The sequence below is a fragment of the Prinia subflava genome, chromosome 8 (assembly GCF_021018805.1).
Source record: "Prinia subflava isolate CZ2003 ecotype Zambia chromosome 8, Cam_Psub_1.2, whole genome shotgun sequence".
NCBI classification, from domain to species: domain Eukaryota; kingdom Metazoa; phylum Chordata; class Aves; order Passeriformes; family Cisticolidae; genus Prinia; species Prinia subflava.
Genome location: NC_086254.1, coordinates 24,070,266 through 24,097,880, shown reverse-complemented (window position 1 = coordinate 24,097,880; position 27,615 = coordinate 24,070,266). Strand labels below are relative to the sequence as shown.

At 47.4% G+C, this 27,615-nt stretch overlaps 1 protein-coding gene across 6 annotated transcripts in view; it reads left to right on the top strand.

The window, feature by feature from the left end:
* The window catches only part of BCAS1 (brain enriched myelin associated protein 1), a 38,030-nt gene that overhangs the window by 451 nt on the left and 9,964 nt on the right, over nucleotides 1-27,615 (top strand). The window contains exons 2-11 of one of the 6 annotated variants that reach the window (XM_063404197.1): nucleotides 461-605; nucleotides 2,908-2,981; nucleotides 3,461-3,542; nucleotides 8,542-9,071; nucleotides 14,190-14,336; nucleotides 14,833-14,877; nucleotides 17,110-17,244; nucleotides 20,284-20,319; nucleotides 21,314-21,535; nucleotides 25,909-26,076. In XM_063404197.1, coding sequence (XP_063260267.1) covers nucleotides 2,913-2,981; nucleotides 3,461-3,542; nucleotides 8,542-9,071; nucleotides 14,190-14,336; nucleotides 14,833-14,877; nucleotides 17,110-17,244; nucleotides 20,284-20,319; nucleotides 21,314-21,535; nucleotides 25,909-26,076 — 1,434 coding nt within the window. In that variant the 5' untranslated portion in view covers nucleotides 461-605; nucleotides 2,908-2,912. Of the gene's footprint in view, nucleotides 1-220; nucleotides 606-2,907; nucleotides 2,982-3,460; nucleotides 3,543-8,541; nucleotides 9,072-14,189; nucleotides 14,337-14,832; nucleotides 14,878-17,109; nucleotides 17,245-20,283; nucleotides 20,320-21,313; nucleotides 21,536-25,908; nucleotides 26,077-27,615 lie in introns of those variants that run through there. The other 5 variants (XM_063404199.1, XM_063404195.1, XM_063404198.1 and 2 more) reach the window with 5 other exon arrangements.

The window sequence follows — 27,615 nt, the reverse complement described above, 5'->3', positions numbered from 1 at the left end:
GGATGGGGAACACAACCTGGTGCCACAGCCTGGTGGCACAGTCTGGTGACAGCCTGGTGCCACAGCCTGGTGCCACAGCCTGGTGACAGCCTGGTGGCACAGCCTGGTGCCACAGCCTGGTGCCACAGCCTGGTGACAGCCTGGTGCCACAGCCTGGTGACAGTCTGGTGCCACAGCCTGGTGGCACAGCCTGGTGCCACAGCCTGGTGCCACAGCCTTTCCCCAGCCACCTGGGGTTGCCTGCTGGCCTGGTGGCTTTGTGGAGCTGTCCCCTCCCTGAGCGCCCAGGGCGTGAATGTTTGAACTATTTTGCTTTTGGCACTTGGCTGAGCGTGGAGTGGCTGCAGGAATGGTATCACCCTGCCCCGAGAGCCCTCAGGGCTGGCACTCAGCGTGTCCTGCGTGCCCAGCCCTGCCAGGCTGGACTCGAGGTGCTCCTGGGTGTTTCTTGTTTGTGTAGGTGACTCATCCCAGCCTTGTCCCTGCTGCTGTCCCTGCTGTCCCTCGGTGCCACCGCTCCTCCCCAGGGCTCAGCCACCTCTCCTGGCTCCCAGCACGTGTCCCTGGTGCCTCTCCCCGCAGGACACGGCAGAGCTGTGCTCAAGGTAAGCACAATTCCTGAATTCCATCCTGTTATCAGCCCCTTTCTGCTCCACATCGAGCAGAGCTGAAAATTCCGCTTTTCCCCCTGGACGTGGCCACGTCCTCGAGCTCACCTGGGTCCCGAGGGCAGGCAAATGGATTGTTTTCTCTGGGGTTTAAATACAACATATGGCAAGTTTTAGTGAGGAGTTGATTGTGGGCTTTTGGCATTAATAGACAGGGACAATTGCAATATTCCAGCCTGTTCCATACATCAGAAAGGTGAGGCTTGGCTGCCTTTAGGAGCACACAGCGATCACAGATTTTGCTGTAATTTTCTCTCGTATTTTCAAAGTTTTTACCATTCTGCCAGGACCAAAACAATGATTTGAGAGTGAGAGTGGAAAAGGAGGATTTTCCCAAGCCTTGAACTTGGCACACTACAGACTACATAACATTAAAACCAATTAAAAATACATTTATTTTCCTTTTGAATTATTTTCTGCACTACAATGGAAGCAGTGGAGCATGATTTGGGAACAGGATTGTTTCAGAGCTGTAGAAGGTTCATGTTCCTTTTGGAACCAGCTGGGCTGGATTCCAGCTGGCCTGAGGGAGCCCCCACAAGGAGAAATCCTTGGGACTTGGTGAAAAACCTGTACCCAGAAAGGAAACCTAAGGATAGGAATTACTCCAGCTCCTCCTGACTTTTGAGGGCTTTCCTCTCGTTTTGAAGAATGCTCTTGTATCAGAATCATCTCTTTTCCTCTCTCAGTCCTCAAAATTTGTCTTCTCCTATAAAAATTCTCATTTTTTCTCTTATGATGTGAGGAAGAGCCTCTTCCCACAGAGCTCTGGGAGGGCTCCAGGGAGGGCGTGGATCTCCCCCTCTGCCATCCCAAACCCCCCTGGATGGGCTCCTGTGTCACCTGCTGCAGGTGGGCGACCTCCAGAGGGCCCTTCCCACCTAATCCTTCTGCAATTCCCTGAGCATCTAATTCACAAACCACCATGAGAGCCCTTTTGTTTCCCAGAAAACCTCTTTGCTGCATTTGAATTGAACATTGAATAGCTGCAGCTTCATGACTTGGTATGTCAAATGAGAGAGAAATGAGAGAGAAATAAGAGAAAAATGAGAAAAATGAGAGAGAAATGAGAGAAAAATGAGAAAAATGTGATAGAAATGAGAGAAAAGTGTATCTGACCATACAAACAGAGGCCTGAGCACTCTGGGAAGAGCAGAGCCATCCCCTGGGAGTGCCAGGCTGGAGCTGTCGGTGTGCACAGCAATCAGCTGCAGGAGCTGGCACAGGCAGAGCTGACATCACCTCTTGGCAGCTGCAAACGCTGCCAGCCCCGTTCCATTCCTGTTTGTGTCACCACTGCCGCTGCTCACAGCTGTCTGTAGGTGGCACTGACCTGTCATTTTTCTGTAAATTAGGGCAGAAGTAGCACACGTGGATGTTTTCTATGTCACGGAGTGGTTCGGGGTGGAAGGGAGCTTAAAGCCCCTCCAGTGCCACCCCTGCCATGGCAGGGACACCTTCCCCTGTCCCAGGCTGCTCCAGCCCTGCCTGGGGCACTGCCAGGGATGGGGCAGCCACAGCTGCTCTGTTCCACAGCAAACTCCAGTTTGGTGTTTTGGGATCACATTTCCCAAGTTTTCCCATTTTTAGCCAGAAACCCTCTCCCATTCATCTCCATCTTTCATTGAGAGAGTTCTTGGGAGTGAAGACGTTTGGAAATTCCACACGGCCGCTGTGTGTGTTTTGTTTCTGTGAGAATTATAAACTGGATTTTAGGAAATGGCTGAGCCCCCCTGCAGCCAAATCTGCCAGAGATCATAGCCTGTGGCCCCTGCTCTGCATCAGCTCCAGAGCAGTCACTCGGTGTGAGGAAATCTGCATCAACAGGAAGCTGCAGGGGCTGAGAATCAGCTACAGATCATTCAATTTTTTTTAAAAAAATAAGAATTTGCTTCTCTCTCCCCAAACAGATTTTATAGCACCTGTGAGAAAGGAAGCAAATCTGCAAATACTCCATCCTCTGCCTGAGTTGTGTCCTGGCACAAACCAGCCCTTGGGGGTGCAGGACAAAGCAAATTTCCAGATTCAAGCAGACACTGAATCAAGCTGGGGGGTTTGTGCCATTTTTGGGGAGCAGCTGCGGTCCCTGAGCTCGATGTGTTTGTGTCAGTCTGGCTGGGGCAGGTGCCTCGGGAGGACAGGGGGGATTTCGGGATTTCAGGGGTTTGAACAGCCTGTCCCATGGGCTGTCTCACATTAATGACAGAGGAGGGGTTATTTGGGTTTTTTCCTCTCCCAGGAGCTATGGGGAACACCCCGGGTGTGCCAGAGGAGGCTGAGGATGGTGGCACCTGCACGGTGAAGAGTTACCAGGTGAGCAGCCCACTCCCACCTCCCCTGGCTGCTGCGGTGCAATTCTGCCCCCCTTGACATCCTAAACCCCTGCTCTTTGTCATTCCAGCCCTAAACCCCCTGCTCTTTGTTATTCCAGCCCTAAAACCCCTGCTCTTTGTTATTCCAGCCCTAAAACCCTGCTCTTTGTTATTCCAGCCCTAAAACCCCTGCTCTTTGTTATTCCAGCCCTAAAACCCCTGCTCTTTGTTATTCCAGCCCTAAAACCCCCTGTTTTTTGTTATTCCAGCCCTAAAACCCCTGCTCTTTGTTATTCCAGCCCTAAAACCCTGCTTTTTGTTATTCCAGCCCTAAAAACTCCTGCTTTTTGTTATTCCAGCCCTAAAACCGCTGCTCTTTGTTATTCCAGCCCTAAAACCCCTGCTCTTTGTCATTCCAGCCCTAAAAACCCCTGCTTTTTGTTATTCCAGCCCTAAAACCCCTGTTTTTTGTTATTCCAGCCCCTCTCCGACTCTCCCGACGGTGTTCAGAACGGATCTGTGGTGTTTGCTCAGAACCCTCCCCCGGCAGGGAACGGTGAAGGTACGGACTGGAAATTTGGGTTTGGGAGTGCCCCGGGGAGGTACGGACTGAAGGCACAACAAATATGAATATAAATATGAATATTAATATGAATATAAATATGAATATAAATATGAATATGAATGCACAGCTTTGAATTAGGGGATGTACCCACGTCCCAGCTCTTACTCGTAAATGCGCTTCTACAGAAGCTGGAGAGTTTAAATACAACAAGAAGAAAAAGAAGGAATTCTTTCCAAAGTTCTCTGGACGCTGGTGGATAGTTCTGGGGGTTTGGTTCTGCCCTGGCCCCTAAAGTTATCTCGGCATATTCGAGGGCGATTACTCTCATCCACAGCCACGTGGCTCTTCTTGTTTTTCAGCCCCTCATTAATTTAATTCCTCCCTCCTCCCCTTGCTGGCTTCGGGGCCTTTCTGAGCAGCAGCACCACCCCTGTTCACACCTCTGTCACTTCTTCTCTTTTCAGAATAAATAACCCCCAACAATTCCTCTGCAGTCTTATAAAGGAAAGAAATTTCTTTATAATTCAATGCTGAGAAAATTACTTTATGATTTGTTGTTAAGAGAGCCCTCTCAGTCTGTCAAAGGCACTTGAAAAACAAAAAATCTAAATTTAGGTTAAAATAATCAAAGGCTGGTGTGGGGATGTGCAGATGGTTCTGATAACAGCTCAGTTCCTGTTCCGTGGCCCAAATTTCCCAGTGCCATCCCACTGTAAGTCACTTTAGGCAGTTGTCCACCAGCAAAGCCTGTCTCTGTGTGTTGTTTCTGCTGCAAATCAGCAGAGTCCTGAGGAGGAAATAAAAGCCAGATGATTTACACTGCCTGAAGACCTAGAAAATACATGTACATTTTATTCTTTATACGTAAAATGAAGCATATGGGACCGCTTTACTTAAATGGATTAGCTAATTAATGTAATTGCTAAATCAGTTTAAGTAGCAAGTTGAAAAATTAGACTTTTCTGTGTTGATGTTTCTTGTATTTTAACTTTTTTCCTGGCTGAAAAGCAGTTTAAATCATTGAGATACAATTGAAATCTCCACGTTTGTACAATGTAATGCAGGTGTTGGAGAAATAAAAGTGACAGAAGTTATTACTATGGAAAACAGCTGGTAGTATTTCTGAAATGAAATACTGCAATGAATAGCAGGTTTGGGGCATAAAGTGAGGATTTTAGGGGAGCTAGAGCTGGAAAAAGGGAATATTTTTGTCCTTTCAGTGATAAAAGCACTCGGTGAGCAACAGGTGAAGAGGGAAGGTCGGAACTGGAGTTTGTGTCTCTGATTTGCACTGCACAGAGCAGAAATGCAGCAGGAGAATAAAGCAGGAACAATCCCGTGTGAGGTTTGGTTTGGGAGGTAATTCCACGCAGGCTGAAACAACGACCTGCTCCTAAAAGGAATTACAAAGGAGTTAAAAAAGCTACAAAGGGGAAAAGCTGAGTGAAGATGCAGCTCCTTTGTCCCACAGGATAAATCCTATTCAGCAAATCCTGATGGCAGCAGCTCCGTGTGCCCGAAATGTGAAATATTTCAGGGACGTTTTTAGAGAATGATCTTGGCTATTCCTGCTGCTGGCTCCTCTCACCCCGTTCCCATTAATTTCTGGAAATCTGTAGGTAAAAAGCAATGCAAGTTAAATTAGTGAAACAAGAGGATTGTTAGAGCATAAACTTTATTTGCATGGAATGGTAGAGCAAGATGGCAAAAGGATGAGTGTGTTCCTTCTTTTTTTAGGGAAGGAGGAATGGTTTATTTTGAATTAGTATTTGCTGCAGAAATTCACCCAGGGCTGTTGTACCCTGTGCTGCCCTGCACTGCTGAAATTCCTGGTGCCAAATGTTGCCTTGTAGCCCTAAATGGTTTCTTCATGGCCATTAAAATATTTTCTCCACGTTTATCTGAACAGCAGGAGAGAAAAAAGTGCTGTGTGGCTCTAATTCCATGGCTAAGCAAAATATTTGTTTGTGGCTGGCTTGTACTCAAAATAAAGGAATGGGATGAGCTTTAAGGTCCCTTCCAACCCAAATTATTCCAGGATTCTGTGATATTGCACTAACCACTGATCTTCTCTATTTTTTTTTTCCTTAAGTCAAGGAAAAAAATGTTGGTCCAATTTGCCAAATTACAGGGAAAAAAATCTCCTTGAGTGTGCTCTTACAGAAGAGAGACTTCGTGTAACCAATAAAATTTCCTTTTTAACACATCCTGGTGAAGGGAAGGGGGAAGACAGACAAATTTTCTGGAGTGTGACTGCCTTTTGTTAAAGAGCTGAAAGGCAAATGCCTGAGCAGGAGTAGCCTGAAATGCAGTCAGTAAATTGTGTATTGATTTTCATTTCAGAGCAGCTTTTAATCTCAGTCACAACAAGCAGCTTTGATCTGCTCGAAGACCTGGCCTAGAATTTGGGGGTTTTGCTTATCTTTGCAATTCTGCCTCTGGATTGAGGAATAAATCTGGGAAAAACAAGGCTTTAAAAACAACAATATCGCACATTTTTCACCTAAATACTGGAATTTCAAGGCTTTTCTCCCTCAGTTTGGGAGGAGCAGCCCAGCCCAGCCTGGGGGGATCTGCTCTGGCTCTGAGCTGACTTTCCTGGGAGCAGCTGGAGCTGTCCTGGCACCGCACACACCCAGCAGAGCCCAGGCAGTGACATCTTCCAGGGCTTCCACCCCTTCCATGATAATCAGAGATGAAAGGAGCTCCGTGGGTTCTTGAGCTGCCACTTGTTCAGCTGCTTTTCTTAATGCTGAGCTTATATCCCTCTTTTCATGTGAAGCCTGGGGCAGTGGGAGGTGTCCCTGCCATGGCAGGGGTGGGATGGGATGGTCCCCAAAGTCCCTCCCAACCCAGACCATTCCACGATCCTGGGCTTTATGGAAAATCCCACTTCCAGCTCCTCAGGACCAGCCTGGGTCCAGTGGGGACACTCAGCCACGGAATTGAGGCTGTGGAAAAAGGAATCTCGTGGCCCTGGCTCTGCTCTGCTCTGGGTGTTCCCAGGGGTGTGCCCAGCACCCCTGGGTGCTGCCACGGGAGGACAGAACCTGCTGGACACAGACACATCAGCCCAGGAGCTGCTGATGCTTTGTGGGATTATCCAGAATCCCTGGGGAGCTGGGGGAATTTTGCTGTGAAAATCCAAGGGAAAGCTGGGATCTAAAATTCTTCTCTTTTCCTTATCTCAAATAATTTCAAAGTGAAGGTCTGTGCTGTGTGGAAGATGTGTTTCAGTCAAGTTTTTTTTTGGTATCTGGGGTTTTCTTTCTCTTAAAGGAAAATGTGAAAGGCATAATATTGACTAGACTATTACAATTATAATTTGAAACAATTTCAATTTTGCATTGAAACTGACAATTTTCCCGTTCTAATTCAGCGAGTCGGTGTGAGCCTGTCAGTTTTCCACAGTTATAATTAAACAGATCTAAATTCATCCCTGAAATGTGGTGATGACTGACAGGGAAATCAGATCCATATTCCAGTCCAAGGAGGGAAGAGCAGCTGAGGCTTGGGGGGAGCTGTAAGATTTACTTCTTGACAAGACCCCTTTTAGTTGGGGTTTCACACCACATCATCTGTGGTTCTGCCTCCCAGCCACAAAACAGATCCAAGCAAGATTCATTTTCTTACAGCTCTTATTTCTTTTGTTTTGTGTAAAGCAGGAGCTGCCTTTTCCCCTCTGTGAATCCCATACCAGGGGTTTTCCCCTCAACCGTGTTTTATAAAATCATAAAATACACTTTTAAATCAAAAGGGGTTGATGGCCACGTGTGTACATGTGGAATGGTTTGTGTGAATTTTGGGGGAGGAAATGTGATTCTGAGCCACGGTTTGTGGGTAAAGAGGAGAAATGTAAAACATAAAGAGAAATGTAAGGGTAAGAAACCTGGCTCGGGTGTGATTTATCACTATTCAAATCAGGCTTAAAATAACCCGCAGGCAAAGGAGAAGTGCAGGTAGGAGCCAGGAAATGGGATCAGTCCTGGTGCTTTCCATTCCTTGTGTTTCTTTAGCTTTGACAGAGGAGAGGGTGATATATTGATATACAACACTCTCGGTTTTACTGGGGTGGTTTTATTTTCCATATCACTATTTTAATTCGCTGTCCACTGGGCTGAGTAGTGCCAAACGGGGCTGGCAGCTGCCTTTGACAGTGTGAGGGGTCAGGGAGTGTGCAGGGAGTAAAATTTGCACAGTTTTCAGGGTGTAGGGGTGGCAGGGGAGCCAAAATCATCTCGGGGGGATGAGCAGCAGCCCCAGGGCTCCCGAGTGCTCCACCTGTCCGAAGCAGCTCAGCACAGGCTGAGCCCCCTGAGGGAGCTGCGCTGCTGAGGGATAATTGGGGATAATTCCCTTTCTCCCTCTGTTCCAGCGGATACCAAAGCAGCTGCTGGCCAGGATAACGCTGCCCCATCACTGAGGGATAATTGGGGATAATTCCTTTCTCCCTCTGTTCCAGGGGATGCCAAGACTGCTGCTGCCAGGATAACGCTGCCCCATCACTGAGGGATAATTCCTTTCTCCCTGTGTTCCAGGGGATGCCAGAGCAGCTGCTGGCCAGGATAACGCTGTCCTGTCACTGAGGGATAATTCCCTTTCTCCTTCTGTTACAGGGGATGCCAGGGCGGCTCCTGGCTGGGATAACGGTGCCCTGTCACTGAGGGATAATTGGGGATAATTCCTTTCTCCCTGTGTTCCAGGGGATGCCAGGGTGGATCCTGGCCAGGATAATTCCATCACTGAGGGATAATTCCTTTCTCCCTGTGTTCCAGGGGATGCCAGGGCGGCTTCTGGCTGGGATAACACTGCCCTGTCACTGAGGGATAATTCCTTTCTCCCTCTATTCCAGGGGATTCCAGGGTGGATCCTGGCCAGGATAACCCCATCACTGAGGGATAATTCCTTTCTCCCTCTATTCCAGGGCATTCCAGGGTGGATCCTGGCCAGGATAATCCCATCACTGAGAGATAATTCCTTTCTCCCTCTGTTGCAGGGGATGCCAGGGCAGCTCCTGGCCGGGATGCCGCTGCCGTCCCTCCAGCGGAGCTGCGCGGTGCCCGGGCAGGTGGGCAGGCCGGTGGGAGCGCTGCCAGCGGGGCTGTGCCAGCTGCCAGCGGGGCTGTGCCGGCTGCCAGGCCCCGCGCCGCGCTCGCCTTCCCCTGGGCTGTGCCAGGGCGTTCCGCGGAGCCTCCGGCCCCCGCAGAGCCCGCTGCCGATGCCACCGGGCTGAACACAGCCCCGAGGGAGGGCACAGACCGGCCCGGGACGGCTGCGGACCGGCAGGAGAGCCAGAAAAACCCGGGCCAGGCCCCGCTGCAGGACGTGGAGCTCGAGGAGACACCTGAGGGACAGGATGTGGCCGCCCCAAAGGCCAAACAAGTGACGCTCTTGGACAGGATCTTCAGGCTGGAGAAGCACAAGGGAAGGACACGAGGGGACCCTCAGGAGGGCAGGCAGGAGCTGGACGTTCCCAACGGGGGCATCGCGGCCGGCGCACCCAACGCTGGGGTCCCGCTGGGCAAGGCAAGTGCTGCCATCAAATATCCATTAATTCATTTCTGCTAATGGAGACTCTTGGGAATGTTGGCGAGATTCATCCAAGTTCCATCCCCTAGCTCCGCGTGGGGGTGGGAATGAATCAGTGTGGCACCGTAAAATGACCTAAAATGACCCTAAAATGACCTAAAATGACCTAAAATGACCCTAAAATGACCTAAAATGACCCTAAAATGACCGCAGGTGACAGCCCAGGGGTGGCGGGACAGAGGCGTGGAAGGGGCACCTGTGGCCAAGGAGTGAAGCTCTGTCTCATGACTCCATCACCTCCAGTTTAATTTAATTTATAATTCCCTGAAAGGGCTGGGCAGCACAGCTCCAATTGCTAGGAAGAGCCAGCTGCAAATGAAAGCAAAAATACCTGAAATTAAAACTCTTTCTTGTGCTTTAGGTCCTTGGAGTCTGGCACGGGGTAGTTTTCTAAAAGTTCTTTGGTGTGTTTTGTGCCGTTTTTAAAATAGTTCTACTTCTCGAGCAACAGACACTGGATACCCTATTCATCAGAATAGGGAAAGGAATATTCAAAAAAAGGAATATTATGCAGCAACAACTTTATATTCCAGCTTATTGTGGAGTTTTAGTCAAGGAAAGGTGGTTCATTAGAAAGGATTTTACCGGACGAGGATGTGGTATAAGAAACTGTGGATCTTAACTGAAAGAGCGCTCTGGTTAAAGGAGCTGAAAGTTGAGTTTAGATTTTGCACTTCCTGCTGAATTTGATCTAAGCAAGGGTATTATAAAATTAATTTTCAGGGAATTATCTACAGAAAAAGCCCGTCCTCTGAAAGGGAATAGTGGTGTAAGTCTGAGCTCTGCTGGAGAGGTGGACACAGGAACTGGTGATCAAACTGAAACCCTGTCTGATGTCAGGAACAGGAGGGAAAAAACAATGTGTAAATACCATTTTAATAATTGCTTTTATTGGCCAATTCAGTCTCACAAATAAGATTGTGGTCACTGATAAGTGGTCACTGATGCCTTGGGTAGTGTTGAACTTAACTCATGAGATACTCACTGCCTACACTGCCAGCATTGCAGGTTGCCCTGAAATTCTTTTATTTTTAATCTTTGTCTTCTCTATTTTAAATAGACATTCTCAAATTTGAAGATCACGTTTCTTGTACACATTTACCCATTGTAATATTTTTCTGAGGGTTCATTTTTAAGACAAAAGCAGTCTCATTTTCCAGCCCTGCCCTTCAGGAGTGCTCCCATCCCTGGTGTTTCAGACAGCTCAGGGTGGGCATTTAAAGAACCCATAAAGGCATTCAGCATCTAAGGAGAACAGGGTGGATAATTTGAAATGAATCCTGTGTTCAGCCTTTTAGAATGAAGCTTTCCAACACCCCGAATTCCTGCAGATATTTTTACTGTCACACACAAATCTTCCCCGTGGCTTGCAGGAATTGTCTCTCTTCCCACCAAAAGGCAAATTCTCATTTCCTATGGTGCTGTCACTGCAGTGAATCTGCTCTCATTTACGGGGTGGGGAAGGTCACAGCTGGTGCTGCTGGAGGAGTGGTGTGAAAATCTAAGGAAAGAACAATTTGGAGCACTTTTAACCAGAATTCAGGGTTAAGCATTGCTGGGGCAAACAGTCCAGTTGAAAGCTGAGGTGAGGCAGTGCTGTATGAGCATGATCAGGGACAGAAGGGAATCTAAACCATTCTCCCACCTCAAACAGGGAAGCAGTGCTCATCCAGATCAAGCTTTATTACATCAATAACACCTGGATTTCTCATTAATTCCTACTGCTCTGCAGTTCTGCTCCAGTCCCCTTGGACCCACGCACATCCTGGAGGTCCCTGATGGGAATAACCTGGAAATCCCAGGCAGTGGGTGGTGTTGGGTCTGTCAGGGAGTGTCTGCAGGATCCCAGCAGCTTTTAAAACCCAGGAACATTCCTGAGGACAGCTCTGGTTATCAAAAATGCTTCTGCATCCCTTAGGTGTGTGCTTAAAGCTGCACCATGAGGACTCAAAAAATCGGGGTTCAAATAAATGACAGATCTGGATCACAGGGGGAGGAATTTTAACCTTACGCTCAAATTTTTGGGCTATAATTTTGTCTTTGGTTCTTCAGGCATGAAAAGGAATATATGGTGGGGGCAGAGAGGAGTTATGCACCTTTTCTGGGGAAAATACATCAGCTGAACTCTGCAATGTGGTGCCAAATTCAACTCAATCCCTAAAACAAAGGCTGGGGCTCTGCCTTGCAGCACAGTTGCCTTCTGTTCCCTCTGAAGTTCCAATTCTCCTCTTGGATGGGAGAATGACCAAGCCTAATTTAATTACTGTTACTGTAGTAATTACAAACTGTTACCAAATAATCATACTAAAAATCAAGATATCGCTGCCAACAGCTCCTTTTTTCTCTCTCTCTCTCTGTCTTTTTTTTTTTTTTTTCTTTGTGGATTATGGCTTGTAGTATCTGAAAATGCTAAAAGCAAAGTTTCCCTGCACTGAGTGCCAAGACAAAACAAACAGCGTTGCTGGTGAGTAAGAGAGAGGCTCCACAGTTGTAGCTTAAGAGCTGCACAAACATTCTGTGTTTGCTGAGCCACTCTTTATTTTTGTGGTCTACAAAACTACATTCAGAGCGCAGCATAATTAAAACAAGGGCAGAATTCATGAATTCATGAAGCATTTACTATGTAAGCCAAAGAAAAGATAAATTATATGCCTGAAATGTTTCACTGAGCCATGATTCATGCAAACAAAAGTGCTGGCAGGAATACATTCTTTTGATATGTTTGGGGTTTTTTTTTTTCCTGATGACTGAACTGAAACTACAGTATATTTAAGGTGTTTATTACCCCCAAATTTAGCTTCTCAAAGACATGAATTGAACATTTACATGGCATCTATTAACTCCTAAGACTGATCTCCTGTTGTTGCTGGGGTTTCTTTCATTCTTTACCCTCAGGGTTTGAGCGGGGAGCAGCCACAGAGGCTTTTGTGGTGATTTTGTGGCTCTGAGGCCGTGATCCTGTAGGGCTGTGCCCTCTCCATGCCCAATTTCTGTGCTGGTGGCCCCAGGCTGGGCTATTCCTGCAGGAATATTCCCATGGGAGCACGGGATGGATCAGAGCCCCCTTCCAAGGCCAGATCTGAGGGATCCTCTGTGGCCAAAGGCAGCCTCAGCTTGGGAATCACAGAGAGGGATCCTCCAGCAGGGCAGGGTCATTTTTAGTGGGAAAAATCAGAGTAAAAGCATTCTAAAGAACCTTTCCCTGTGCTGGGTGATTAAAATGCCACCATAATTTTATAATGTGGATTTCTTTACCTCGCCAGTGGAAGGAGTTGACTTTAAATGCTTTAAAACTTCAGAGGGATCAGGACAGCTGGGTGTGGATGTGCTCTGTGTGTTCCAACAGAACCCGGGGAGTTAAAGGGTGCATTGAAACGGGCACATCAAACAGGCACAGCTGAGCTCTGAAGGTGGAGTTCAGGGATTTGGGGATGGCCCCAGCTCTCAGGATCTGCAGTGGTTTTCTCTTCAGTGTGACCTCTTCAGGGAGATGTCCTGGATCAGCCAGAGGTGCTGGAAAGAGCTGTGTGAGCTGTGTGCAGCTCTCTCCTGAAATGCAGCCCAAAACCAGGGCTTGAGCTTGCCTATAATTATAAAAAAAAACCAACACCACAAAACAAACAAACAAACAAACCCCATCACCACCAAAAAAACCCCAAAAAAACTCCAATCAGTTTTTTTCTTGATAGCATCCAGCACTAAAGAGTTTGATGGCACCAAGCTCTTGGGCTGTGAAGCTGGTTTTGTTCAGCAACACATCAGCCTCCTCCTCCTCCTCCTCCTCCTCCTCCTCCTCCTGCTGCTCCTGCCTCAGTTGTCCCTTTAGCACCTGGAGCAGAGCCAGCACTTTCCATGGCACCAGAGCTGTGTGGATGCCACCCAGGGCTGCGTGGCCACGCGTGTCCTGCAGGGACAGATTGTTCTGGGGCCGTGCTGGGGCTGGCACTGCACAAAGGGGTGAGAGACCCTCGAGCAGCCTGCTGAGCATTCCAGCACTGCTCTGCTGCTCCTGGGCCAGCCTGGAGACCTTGGTGGGTGGGAATTGCCCAGAAGTCCCTTCTGGCATTTCAGTGCACACTTTAATTCCCTGGGTTCTGCTGGCACTGCCCACCCCACGCCCAGCTCTCCTGATCCCTCTGAAGTTTTAAGGAATTTGAAGTCTATTCCTTCCCCTGGTGACAGAAAGAAATCCATATTATAAAATTTTTGTGCTGTTTTAATCATCCAGCACAAGGAAAGGATCTTTAAAATGCTTTTTTTCCTATTTTTTTCCCACCAAAAAAAGCATTGAGCTTTAATGGGTTGGTCAGGGCAAAAACCTTTGATGTCATTGAGGCACTCTTTGGTGTCACTGTGCTGCACAATGCTTGTGTTGAGTTTTCCTGTGCAGGCTCAAGGCAAAGGTGGCCGAAATGGAAGGTAAATTCAGCGTGAGAGGTGCCAAACTCTCCAAAACTGGTTCAAGAAGTGATCTTTAAAACCAAATCCTTGGCCAGGTGTCTAAACAGAAAACAAATATCTTAATATTACCCACTTGTGAGTGCTTGAGCACTGGAAAACTTTTTGGGGCTCTGGGAACCGTAATTCCATGAAGAGAAGAGGCAGCTCCATCTGGCCAAAGGGGATTACTTTGATTTGTTCCCTTTTTCCTTCTTTTGATGTGCGTTTGATAGATAAAAATGATTCCTGGCATGGCAAAATAGAGACTCAGAAGCCAAGCACTCAGACACGGGGCTGGCAAAGGCCAAAATCTCAGCGTTTGCTCCCATTTTTCACAAGTTCAGCCTCCAAAAGAGAACAGTGGGGTTTGGGGCTCGCCCTGTGCTTGTCGTGGCTGAGAACGACGTTCCCCAAGCAGCAGCAAGTGCTGAATGTGTGAGCAGCAAGGGGAAGGAGAGGGATAAATGCTGGATTGTTCTGAGCCGTGGGCTGGGCAGGAATGGTTGGAATTGCTGCTGTGACTCCCAGCAAGTCACAAAAGTCACTTCTGCATTCCACTGGGAACCGGGCAAGCTGGCAGCCTGCAACCTCTGCCCCCTGTTATTTATTTTTTAGGAGATAGATGAGTGCAGCCAAAAGGAGCTTGGGCAGGACTGTGCAGGTGAGCAGGTGGCTGCAGCACCTGGGAGGGCACAGGCACAGCAGGACGGTCCCCAGGCAGCTGCAGGACAGGGCTCAGTCATGAGCTTCCTCAAAACACTGGTAAGTTCTGCCTCTCCATCTCTTTGTGTCTCCATTGCTTCCAAAAATCCCCCGTGGGATTGAAAAAACTGTATAAGTAATGTATAAATAAATATGAATTTATTTCACATGTTCTCTGTGCTGGGTGCTGGAGGGGTGAGGTGAGGGGTTGTGGAAAATGAAATGATCAATGAGTGCCCCTGCTCTGCAAACTCCACTTCTCTGATACTCACAGATTTTTAACTGTCTCGAAGACTTTCAGCTTGATATTCCTTTTGTACCACCTCTAAAATTCACCTTTATTCATTGATTATAAGCTTGAATAGCAAATATTCAACCCAGGCGTTTTTCATTTTAGCCATTAGTTTGTTCTCAAGAAATATTTGCATTATAAATTTTCCCGTTTGAGGGAAGCAATGTTTGTATTTTCCCTTTGTGCAAAGAAAACCTGCTGATTTCAAATGTATCTTTTCCATCCTTTGAAAGGCTGAGTTGTTTTCTCTCGAATTCTTTTAAGGTCTCCCCAAACAAAGCTGAAGCCAAAAGTGATTCTGAAGACAAGGTAGGCAGTTTCTTGTTCTCTGGTCTTTGGTGTTTTTCACACAGGGATTTCCTCTTCATTTTTTTTGGTTTTTTCCCCAACTGATGTCATCATTTCAAGTAATTTCAGATATTTTTCCTTGGATAAATTGAAATTAAAAAGAGACTAAACAGTGCAATTCCCAATATCATCTGTTCCAAAGTCAAAATCTGTTGTGTTTTCTGCAAGTTTGGTGATGATTTGTAACACTTCTGGTTATTACTCTGACTTGTCCTTGATCTAAAATTTCACTGAAATCTCTGAGTCCACAAAAAAAAAAAATCCGTTTCCTCATAGAACAGTTTTCCTTGTGCCTTGAAAAAAACTTTATTCAGAAATAAGGAATAAAACCCTAAAAATGGAAGGGTTTTTTCCATGCGGATTTTAACGAAAGTCACAATATTTTTTGGGTTTCTCCTATTTTTTTATTCTTTTGTCCTATTCAATGATCAGTCTTTGCAGCAAGCTTGCTGAGTACATGAGGGATTTAATTCTGAATAACTGAAAATTATTCTCAATAATTCTGAATAACTCTGAAAATCATCAAATAGGGGTGAAGGTCTTCCAAGCCATGCAGAAAATGCAGTGATTAAAGCACTTGCAGCTCTTCCCAGAGGTGGTGAACAATCTGATTGGGATGGAAATAATCCAGTTTGGATGGAAATAATCCAGTTTGGATGGAAATAATCCAGTTTGGATGGAAACAGCCCCGTTCCATCCCTGACTGTGTCACCTGCCCCTGTGCCAGGTGACTGCTGCTGTAATTTGGAATATTCTGGGAGGGTTTGCTTTGCTGGCACACCTGGCAGGGCAAACAAACCCAGGTGATTTGCAGGATGTGCAAACTGCTCACAGGAGATTAAGTGGGAGTTCTCTTTTACTGGGAATTCCTTTATCTGATATGGTATTTGTACTTTAATAAAGGGGAAATATGCTTAGGAACTTCAAGGCAGAAAAGCTCCAGATTTTTTGGCTGATAGGAAATAATGATCTTTTTTTTTCTTTCCTTAAAAAAGCCAACTTGTGTGTTAAAGGCAAAGCTTTGTTAAGTTTTCCCCAGTGCTGTGGGGCTGTTGGGTGGCTGCTGTGCCCTCAAATGACAGAATGATGGAATATCCTGGAGCTGGGAGGGACCCAAGGGATCCCCCTGGCCCTGCCAGACCCCACCAATCCCGCCGGGAGCGTTGTCCGAGCGCTCCTGGGGCTCCCTGGAGCAGGGAACGATCTCTGGGGAGCCTGCTCAGGGCCCCAGCACCCTCTGGGGGGACAGAACTTTCTGTTTGTGTGGGACCAGGCTCCCACCAGCGCTGCCTCAGCTCTGCTCAGCTGCTGTGCCAGCCTTGGTGGCCGTCCCCTCCTCTGTCACAGCTCCTGGGGCACCTGCACAACCCCAGAGGTTCTTTGGACAAGCTCTGCCCCAAACCCCTGACCTGACCCTCCCGTGGCAGACCCTGGGCTCACCCTGTGTCACTCTGCGCTCGGGAATTGTGAGAGTTTTGCAGGAAAAAGGGTCAGTTTTAATTCTCAGTGAGAATTAGTGAGGGGTAATCCTTCCTCCTCCTCCGTGCCAGGTAACCAAAGGCATCTTCCTGCTTTAAAGCCTCGAACAATTAATTAATTAATTTCAAGGACATTAATGCAAGCTTGAAATATTTTAGGCAGTGTGTATCATGAATATTCACATTGCCCTTTTCCTAAATAATGCATTATATAAAACGTTTTGAAGTCCTTATTATGCTGCAGTAAAGAGACTGAAGGTTCCTCCAAAGGTTTCTATATTTGCCTGTTTTAAAATTATAAATCCTAAATTGCTTCTTCATGGCTTGAAACGACAGAAGTTTGTGGATTTAGGTTTCAGTTTAGTGGAGGTTTTAGAAGGAAAGCTGTGGTTTGGTTTGGAATCAGGTCTGGTTTGGAATCAGGTCTGGTTTGGAATCGGGTTTGGTTTGGAATCAGGTCTGGTTTGGAATCAGGTCTGGTTTGGAATCAGGTCTGGTTTGGAATCAGGTGGATTGCCTTGGCTTTTATTTTGCTGCTCATGTGAAAGAAACTCTGAGGAGAGCTGAGAAATCACTCAGGAAAAAAACCCACAATTGGTCCAGGGCTAAGAGGGAATATTTCCTTTAACCCCACGTGTGTGAGTGATGGAATAATGTCTTTGACAAAGCAAATACCTGCAATAAACCCTCACCTGCCCCTGCTGTTGTGCACAAGGGCTCCAAGGCGGAGAAGGGCCCCGGGGGGCAGCCCGGCCCGAAGGCAGAATCCCCCTCCAAAGGAGCCAAGAAAAAGAAGGCAGAGAGCCCCAAGCTGGGCCACGGCACCTTTAGCAAACTCTTTAGGCACAAGGTCGGTATGAAGGTCCAGGAGCAGCAGAACCCTGAGGAATCACAGCTGGCTGCTGGCAGAGAGAGAGAGGAGCTCCTTCCCAACATCTGGCCAGATGTGCAGAGCTCTGGAGATCCCCGGGGAGCATTTCTGGATGGAAACATCCCCAGCTGCAGCCTCCCTCTCCTTGGGCCCTCTGTGAGCTCGGGGTTCTGCAGCAATTCCTGCGACAATTCCTGCGACAATTCCTGCGACAATTCCTGCCACAATTCCTGTGACAATTCCTGCAACAATTCCTGCAACAATTCCTGTGACAATTCCTGTGACAATTCCTGCCCTCGTTACTAACACAGACTAAACCCCACTAAAATCCAAAATAAATCCAAGGTGCTGACAAACAATGGATTGTGTGGAGCAGAGCCTGGAACCAGAGAGGTTTGGGAGCTCAGCCCAGTTCAGGTTTTATTCCATTAATGTGCATCAAAACTGGCTAAAACGGGACATCTGATACAGCAGCTGGAACGTGGAATTTCCTGCAGAAATAGGGATTTGTCCCCACAAATAAGAAAATTATTTTATTTTAGTCCTACTTTAGTTTGAAGTAGGAAAAATCTGGGTTTGATGGGTACTTTAAAGTGCTTAAAACGCACAGTTAAGACAATGGCTGTTTCAGAGGACGTGAGCTTTTATATTAAAACCCAGAAATCACCCAAAACTTTTAGTCTCAAACTCTATTTGGGGATTTCTGCACTCTCTGAAGATAATCATGGCAGAGAAGCAGAGAATTGCAACTTTTTAACCCAGAGAATGCAGAAGCAGAGACCCTTCCAGTGGGGGAGGAACATAATTAATATTTAATTCTCCCTCCAGACACCCACGTAGAATTTCTGGTGAGTAGGGGGCTTTATGATCAAGGGCACAGGCCATTCTTTAATACATTTGAAAACAAAAAATGTTCTTTCCACTACTTCATTTTTGAGAAAAAAATGTCATCTGCATTGCTGAAGGAATAATAATATTCCAAATGAATTTAAGTGTGCAGTTCTTGCCAAAAAACTTAAATTTGAGATCTCTGCTCCATTTCTTAATAAAATTAAAATATTAATTACTTGTTCATAATGAGTTAAGCCTTCCTGGTAAAAAGCAATCCTGGCTGGCATTTTTAAAGATTCAGTACCAACAGTGAATCTTGCAATAAGTTGTAGTGAGAAAATTCCCTGGAATATTTAATGGACGTTTAAGGAGTTTTTTGCCTGGAATGACAACACTTATCTTGAAGGAATGCAAGAGCAGTAAGTTTTTACACCAGTAAAATATTTTTTATAAAATAGCACTTTTAAAATAGCCTTCTCTCGTTTCTACGATAATTTTCACAGTTTTCTTTGTGAATCTACAGAATCAGGAGCTGAGATATCATTTATGACCTATTAGGAATCAAGGAGAGGGATTAAAATGGTGCCAACAATTTGCTTTTAAGGCTGATTAAAAGTGGGAATTCAACTCAGAGCAGGGATGTCAGAGGCCAGCCCTGGAGTTAGAACTTCCAGTAAATATATATATATATATAGTTTGTATCTTTAGATTTGCAGTGCTTTCCATGCTGTGTGAATTGGATGGATAGATAACCAATTCCTTTATTTGAAATGATCATTTAATAGATATATTTGTGTTCAAACTCTTGCCTGTCTCCTCTGACAGTGCTTTCTCTGCATGTCCAAAATCCACTTCTCTGCCTAAACACAGCTCAGATTGGCTGTGAGTTAACAGGAACATTGTTTTTCAGGCTCCTGTGCCACCAAATCCTAACTTTGAAGCAGCTTGTGATGCTCTTCCCATCCATGCACATTTCCCTTCATTCCATGCTAATTTTGAGGTGTAACTGTGCTGATTTCTGGAATTTTCCCCTGGAAGGGAGGGGTGAATCCCTCCCTTCCAGCACTAATGCTGAAGCCAGCCCGTGGCATCCTCACTCTTGTTCTCACCTCCCGTTCTGGATGTTGTTTGTCAGAGCTGATCACAAAAAAAAAAAAAAGTTCTTGGCTCCTGCAAAATACCTGCCCTGCAAAATATCTCATGTGCACTGCAAAATATCTCACCTGCACTGCAAAATATCTCACCTGCAAAATATCTCAGGTGTTCTGTGGAAAACTGCCCGGAGTCTGTGCCAGGCTGCTGGAGCCTGGCCTCAGGCGGGGGCTGGATGGGGTTTCTGTACAGCTCAGGTAATTCTGGGGGAGCTCTGCTGGGTGAGGGCTGCAGGGTAACATCCCTGGCCAAGGAGGAATTTCAGTGGCTCCTCCTGGGTTTGTGCATTCTGATGGAATCAGGAGAATTTCACTGGCTCCTCCTGGGTTTGTGGATTTTGATGGAATCAGGAGAATTTCAGTGGCTCCTCCTGGGTTTGTGCATTCTGAGGGAATCAGAATTTCACCAGCTCCTCCTGTGTTTGTGCATTCTGAGGGACTCAGGAGGATTTCACTGAACGCTTTTACCAAAGGAAATCCCCCCTCGTGCCCAAAGCTGTGAGAGGATGGGTGCAGCACCTGAGAGCTGCTCTTGGCAGAGCTGCAGCCCGAGTTCCAAAGGCTGTTCCCTGCCCTGGTTTCCAGGATTCCTGTCCTGGATCCCAGAAATCCAGGCCTCCTGCTGGAAGGGGACGGGAGCACAATCCCCGGCGATGCTGTGGGATTCCCATGGAAAACACCCAGCTCTGAGCACTGCAAGCTGCAGACACAGAAAAATCTGTTCATGCCTTTAAATTCTCTGTAATGATTTACCTGAGCTGGATGGGAATGTGAGTATGGCAATACATATCTAAATATCTGTATTTTTAAAGAACTAATTGAGGACTACAAGCACAAAGAATGCAGCACCAAGGCAGGTACAAAGATGGGACCTGGGATTCCCTCCACTCTTCCAGTGGATCAGTTTCCATGACTGCAGGAGCCAAGACTTGCACACACATTCACTAATAAAATAAAATAATTGGTGACACAATTCCTGGCCTGTGGAACTGCAGAGCCTCAGACAGACTCATCTTTGTCTTTTGTTTCCCTTCAGGCTGCGAAAGAAACCCAGCAGACAACCAACACCAAAGTGAGTAGGAGGGGTTGAATTATCTGTGCAATGCAAGGAAAGGGGAATTCTGGCTGGCATGTTCAGTCTCTGAGAGTTTTAATTTCTTTATCTGTGTTCTGGGCTTGCTGTGTCTTCTGCTGCTTCTGCTCGAGGGAAGGGAAGGTTTGGGAAGGGAAGGGAAGGTTTGGGAAGGGAAGGGAAGGGAAGGCAAGGGAAGGTTTGGGAAGGGAAGGTTTGGGAAGGGAAGGTTTGGGAAGGGAAGGTTTGGGAAGGGAAGGTTTGGGAAGGGAAGGTTTGGGAAGGGAAGGTTTGGGAAGGGAAGGTTTGGGAAGGGAAGGTTTGGGAAGGGAAGGTTTGGGAAGGGAAGGGAAGGTTTGGGAAGGGAAGGTTTGGGAAGGGAAGGGAAGGGAAGGTTTGGGAAGGGAAGGTTTGGGAAGGGAAGGGAAGGGAAGGTTTGGGAAGGGAAGGTTTGGGAAGGGAAGGTTTGGGAAGGTTTGGGAAGGGAAGGTTTGGGAAGGGAAGGTTTGGGAAGGGAAGGTTTGGGAAGGTTTGGGAAGGTTTGGGAAGGTTTGGGAAGGTTTGGGAAGGTTTGGGAAGGGAAGGTTTGGGAAGGTTTGGGAAGGGAAGGTTTGGGAAGGGAAGGGAAGGTTTGGGAAGGTTTGGGAAGGTTTGGGAAGGGAAGGGAAGGTTTGGGAAGGTTTGGGAAGGGAAGGTTTGGGAAGGTTTGGGAAGGGAAGGGAAGGGAAGGGAAGGGAAGGGAAGGGAAGGGAAGGGAAGGGAAGGGAAGGGAAGGGAAGGGAAGGGAAGGGAAGGGAAGGGAAGGGAAGGGAAGGGAAGGGAAGGGAAGGGAAGGGAAGGGAAGGGAAGGGAAGGGAAGGGAAGGGAAGGGAAGGGAAGGGAAGGGAAGGGAAGGGAAGGGAAGGGAAGGGAAGGGAAGGGAAGGGATGCAGCTGAGTGGGGAGAGGTGGTGCTCACCTGCCCCAGGTGATGCTGGATTTGCTCTCCACAATAGCCCTGTCCTTGTGGTCCCCAGAGCCCCGAGCAGCCTGCAGCCCCCTGTGCAAAAGCTGACAGGAATGTCCCCCAGGCCCAGGAGCCTCAGCCCAAGCAGAACCCGAAAGCGCCCGAGGCTGCGGCCCCTCCGCAGGGAGTGACCAGCGAACCCCCCCGCGAGGCCACCAGGGACAAGGGCCCGGCCACCCCTCTGCCCCTGAGCAAGCTCTTCTGGAAAAAGGTACTGCAGGAACCTGGACTTTGGCAAACGAGCTCCCTTCTGCTGGGTTAGAACGTCTCGGGTCTGAGATCACGCTCAGACCAAAGGTTTTTGCAGAAATTCCCTTCAGAAAACTGCAGGAGAGAACTGAGTTTGGTCCTAAGAATTAGGAAAAAACAACAACTCTGTCTGTTTGAGCATTGAATCCTTTACCTGTAAAAAGTCAGATGTGGTTTTAGCGAGTTTTCTTGGCACAGAATAATATTTTATATTTCCTTTGGTGAAAGACCCTGATGACCCAGTCAGCTTAAAACTAAAGAAAATGAGATGTACCAAAAACCAAAAGACAACAGGTTGGCCTCAAACTCAGCTTGGTTTGAAGAGTCTGTGGAGTGTTCTGCAGTGAATTTATCTTTTTCTGATGCATTCAATGCACTGTCCTTTTGCTAGGACAGAGAATCCCAGCTCAGATAGGTGGAGAACTCAGAGTCAGGAGTAGCTTTGTTTTATAACTCACAAACAGCAACCACAACACTCAATAGATCCAGGATTCAGCTCCAGCTTCTCTTTCCAGTCAGTCTCTTAAATATCCATCTTCTGATGAGCTTTCACTTCAAAGTGCAGCTAATGAAGTGCCTGTCAACACGTGGCAGTAAATGCTGCTGCTCTGCCTCACATGAATAAATATGGAAAGGGAAAATGAAAAATTCCTTATTCAGCTTCTCAGCTGGGAGCCACTTTGTATTTGCCCCATTTCCTGATCAGTCTTCACTAGAATTTTCAGAACAGTTATTCAAATATTTGCTGTGCCAGCATTTCTTTTTTTTTTTTTTCCCAGGAGGAATACTAATAGGGAATTACAGTGGGCAATTTCCAATATTTGTGTTGGAAAGCCGCTTTCAGGCCTTGTAGATATCTGATCAGGGCAGAGAAATGTGATGCTTCACATTTCTCTGATGAAAGCAGGCCAGGCCAGGGTGGGAGGTGATCAAGGCAGCATTATTTAGACTGCTCTGGGATCTGGGATCTTTAAAAGCAGATGTGTTTGCTTAAAAAACTTGAATTTTAAGCAACTCTTGCCATGCAACTGCAGGAAAATCATGTTCTTTTTAATTATATGCACACAGCAAACTGGTTAATTACTGGAGAAGCAGAATAGGGAATCCCAGAATGGTTTGGGTTGAAGAGACCTCGAAGCCAATCCAATGCCACGGGCAGGGACAGCTTCCACTGTCCCAGGCTGCTCCAAGCCCCGTCCAGCCTGGCCTGGAAAACTTCCAGGGATCCAGGGGCAGCCACAGCTGCTCTGGGAATCTGTGCCAGGCCCTCAGCACCCTCCCAGGGAGGGATTTCCTCTGTATATCCAACCTAAGTGTCCCTTCTTTCAGCGTGAGGCCATTCCGCCTTGTCCTGCGGAAGAATTTCCTGAAGAAATGTGCAAAAAATCCCCAATACTTCAAACAACTCCATCTCTGAATAGCTGACAAACCCTCATATAACTGGGCAGTGCTTTTTGGAGGTTGGCATTTGGTGCCAGGGTGCTTTTGTTGGCTGTGCCACCAATCCCAGTGCAGAGACAAAACTCCCTTGGGATGCAGCAGTGAGATCCCAACCCGCCCCCTCGGGGCAATGAGATCACAGAATCACGGAATCACAGAATCACGGAATCACAGAATCACAGAGTCACAGAATCACAGAATCACAGAATCACAGAGTCACAGAATCACAGAATCACAGAGTCACAGAATCACAGAGTCACAGAATCACAGAGTCACAGAATCACAGAATCACAGAATCACAGAGTCACAGAATCACGGAATCACAGAATCACAGAATCACAGAGTCACAGAGTCACAGAGTCACGGAATCACAGAGTCACAGAATCACGGAGTCACGGAATCACGGAATCACAGAATCACAGAATCACAGAGTCACGGAATCACAGAATCACGGAATCACAGAATCACAGAGTCACAGAATCACAGAGTCACAGAATCACAGAATCACAGAATCACAGAGTCACAGAATCACAGAATCACAGAATCACAGAATCACAGAGTCACAGAATCACAGAGTCACAGAATCACAGAGTCACAGAATCACAGAATCACAGAATCACAGAATCACAGAACCACAGAGTCACAGAGTCACAGAATCACAGAGTCACAGAATCACAGAGTCACAGAATCACAGAATCACAGAATCACAGAATCACAGAATCACAGAATCACAGAGTCACAGAATCACAGAATCACAGAATCACAGAATCACAGAGTCACAGAATCACAGAATCACAGAATCACAGAATCCCAGAATCACAGAGTCACAGAATCACAGAATCACAGAGTCACAGAGTCACAGAATCACGGAATCACGGAATCACAGAATCACAGAGTCACAGAATCACAGAGTCACAGAATCACAGAATCACGGAATCACAGAATCACGGAATCACGGAATCACAGAATCACAGAGTCACAGAGTCACGGAATCACAGAGTCACAGAATCACAGAGTCACAGAATCACAGAGTCACAGAATCACAGAATCACAGAATCACAGAGTCACAGAATCACAGAATCACGGAATCACAGAATCACGGAATCACGGAATCACAGAATCACAGAGTCACAGAGTCACAGAGTCACGGAATCACAGAATCACAGAATCACAGAATCACAGAATCACAGAGTCACAGAATCACAGAGTCACAGAATCACAGAATCACAGAATCACAGAACCACAGAGTCACAGAGTCACAGAATCACAGAATCACAGAATCACAGAGTCACGGAATCACAGAGTCACAGAATCACAGAATCACAGAATCACAGAATCACAGAATCACAGAATCACAGAGTCACAGAATCACAGAGTCACAGAATCACAGAATCACAGAATCACAGAATCACAGAATCACAGAACCACAGAGTCACAGAGTCACAGAATCACAGAGTCACAGAATCACAGAGTCACAGAATCACAGAATCACAGAATCACAGAATCACAGAATCACAGAGTCACAGAATCACAGAATCACAGAGTCACAGAATCACAGAATCACAGAATCACAGAATCACAGAATCACAGAATCACAGAATCACAGAATCACAGAGTCACAGAATCACGGAGTCACGGAGTCACGGAGTCACGGAATCACGGAATCACGGAATCACGGAATCACAGAATAATGAGGTTGGAAGAGACCTCTAAGATCATCAAGAGATCCAGGAGCTGAGCCCTGCTTTGCTCAGCCACTGCTCCCACTCTGCTCTGAATCATTCCCTTCCAGCAAAGAGATGGGGAATTGATGATATGAACGTGTGAGTAGGCAGAGATCCAGAGTAAAATTATTATAGACTGATTATCTCAAAGCTGTTCATAAATATAAATTAAATCTACAGCTCCATGGGGAGGTGGGATCTGCTGCAGCCATCTCAGGCAGCGGGGGATAAGGAATATTTATTCCCTCATCATTCTTCTCCCCATTGCCCCACCCCCAAAATGTTGTTTCTTCCACAAAAGAGGAGTCAGGAACAAAGCAAAACCTCTCCTGCTGCTCTAGGAGCCCATGGTGAGCCCCCTTCCTGAACGTGGAGTTGCCTGCAACTTAAAAATGTGACAGAGCTGAAAGATGTAATAGAAAACTGAGTAAATATCTTGGATGCCTTCTGTACAAAGGGCTAAATAAATTGGGATTTCATTTGCTCAGAAAGGGAGAGCACAGAAACAGCACACAGAAAAACGGCTGTAAAGGGGAACAGGAAATCTCATTGTTCACAATAAACCTGGCAGAGTCCAAATAAAAGAATGTGGTGACAAATAAGAACAAACAAGTGACAGGGCAGGGGGAATGGCTTCAAACTGACACAGAGGGGGTTCAGATGGGATGTTGGGAAGGAATTCTTCCCCTGAGGGAGGTGAGGTCCTGACACAGATTCCCAGAGCAGCTGTGGCTGCCCAATCTCTGGATGTGTCCAAGGCCATGTTTCAGCAATTAATAGTGTCCGTAGTGTGTTTTAAATAGTCTTAATTCTGCTTTTGGGTGCAAATTCCTGAGTATGATTTTTCTCATATTTACTGGATTTACTTTAGCCTCATCTGCTGTGTGTAATTCCATTTTCATTATTTTTATATTGTAATCAAAGCTAGATTCTTGTGATTGGGAACCAGCAACTCAAGAAAGGTTATTTCTTTCACTTATATCAACTGGTGGGATTTTAACACTTCTTTACTTCTTTTCAATTGGGATTAATTGAGTTCCTGAAGCAACACGGAGAGCACGGTGAAGCTGAGGATGCTTTTATGCCCTGTTTGACTGTAAAATTTAAAAAAATCAACCAACTCCTCATGGATGGAGTCTGAGGCTTTTCCCACTTTCCTTCCCCACCCCAGAACTCCTCGGAAGAGGCAGAGGCCGTGAGCAATGAGAAGGCAGAGGCGGCTCCCGAGGCGGCGGCTCCCGACAGGGACGAGAGCAGGAGCGCCGAGAGCGCCGAGGTGAAACCGCGCGGGGCCGAGAGCAAAACGCCCAAGGCAAACCTGAGGAAGTTTTTTAAGCTGGTAAGAGCAGCTCGGAGGGCTGCGGGAGAGGCTTGGAAAACACTTTGCCTTTGTCTGGGAGGGCGGAGGGATGAGGGATGCTCAGGGATGCTCAGGGGTGTTCAGGGATGTGCAGGGATGCTCAGGGGTGCTCAGGGATACTCAGGATGCTCAGGGGTGCTCAGGGATACTCAGGGATGCTCAGGGGTGCTCAGGGGGGCTCAGGGGGGCTCAGGGATGCTCAAGGGTGCTCAGGGGTGCTCAGGGGGGCTCAGGGATGCTCAAGGATGCTCAGGGATGCTCAGGGATGTTCAGGGATGTTCAGGGATGCTCAGGGATGTGCAGGGATGCTCAGGGGTGCTCAGGGGTGCTCAGGGATGTTCAGGGATGTTCAGGGATGCTCAGGGATGTGCAGGGATGCTCAGGGGTGCTCAGGGGTGCTCAGGGGTGCTCAGGGATGCTCAGGGATGCTCAGGGGTGTTCAGGGATGCTCAGGGGTGCTCAGGGATGAGCAGGGATGCTCAGAGATGCTCAGGGATGCTCAGGGGTGCTCAGGGGTGCTCAGGGGTGTTCAGGGGTGCTCAAGGATGCTCAGGGAGGAGCTGGGCTCAGGGATGAGCAGGGATGAGTGGTGCTCAGGGATGCTCAGGGGTGCTCAGGGATGCTCAGGGGCGCTCAGGGATGCTCAGGGGTGCTCAGGGGTGCGCAGGAATGCTCAGGGATGCGCTGTGCTCAGGGATGCACCGCTGGGACTCCTCCCCGCATCCCCCCGCGCATTCCCCGTCCTGCATCTCCCTCTCGCGGCTCCTCCCGGAATGTCCCGAGGGTTCCGGTGGCCCTTTCCCCGCCCGGGTGGCCCGGGGAGCTCCAGGGGTGGCGACACCGGGGATGCTCCTCTTACACACCCATCCCCCGGTGGGATGCTCCTGGAGGAACGCATCTCCAAACCCCTCCAAATCCATCTCCCGCTGGCCACGGCCCTGTCAGACCTCCCTGTGCTGTGTCCTGTCCTGCACCGGCTCTGAGTTGTGTTTTTAGTGCCACAGGTTTTTCTGGCAGTTTATGCAGGTTAGGTAAACTGGCACGTGAAAGGAAAGGCGGCACTCACTCCTGCAAAAGTCCGTCAGGTGGGAAAGGCAGAAAATAAAATCTAATCCTGCCTGCCAAAGGAGGATTGCTCCCAAACCATCTGCAGTCCCTGTGCTGCCCTACTCCCCCACATGATCCAGCTTCTAGGCAATAAATAGCATTTAGAATCGAGAATAACCCTTTTATCTTGTCACAGCTATTCACAGAAACGTAGCAGGGTTTTGGCTGTCCCCATCTTCCATTTAAAACATCCCAATCCACCCTGCTCACTGCAGGAAGCTTTTTGGGATCCCTGGCCAGCAGCGAGTCCAAGTGACAGAGGCAAGGATGAGAGGTCAGCAGTGCTCTGCAGAGAAATCCCTGGGGTTGTTCCATCCTCGTCTCACTGGCAGCAAGAGGGAGCTTTGTCTAGACCTCAAGGTCTTTACTCTGTTATTTTTGGTTAAAAATAAGAAGAATAATAATAAAAAT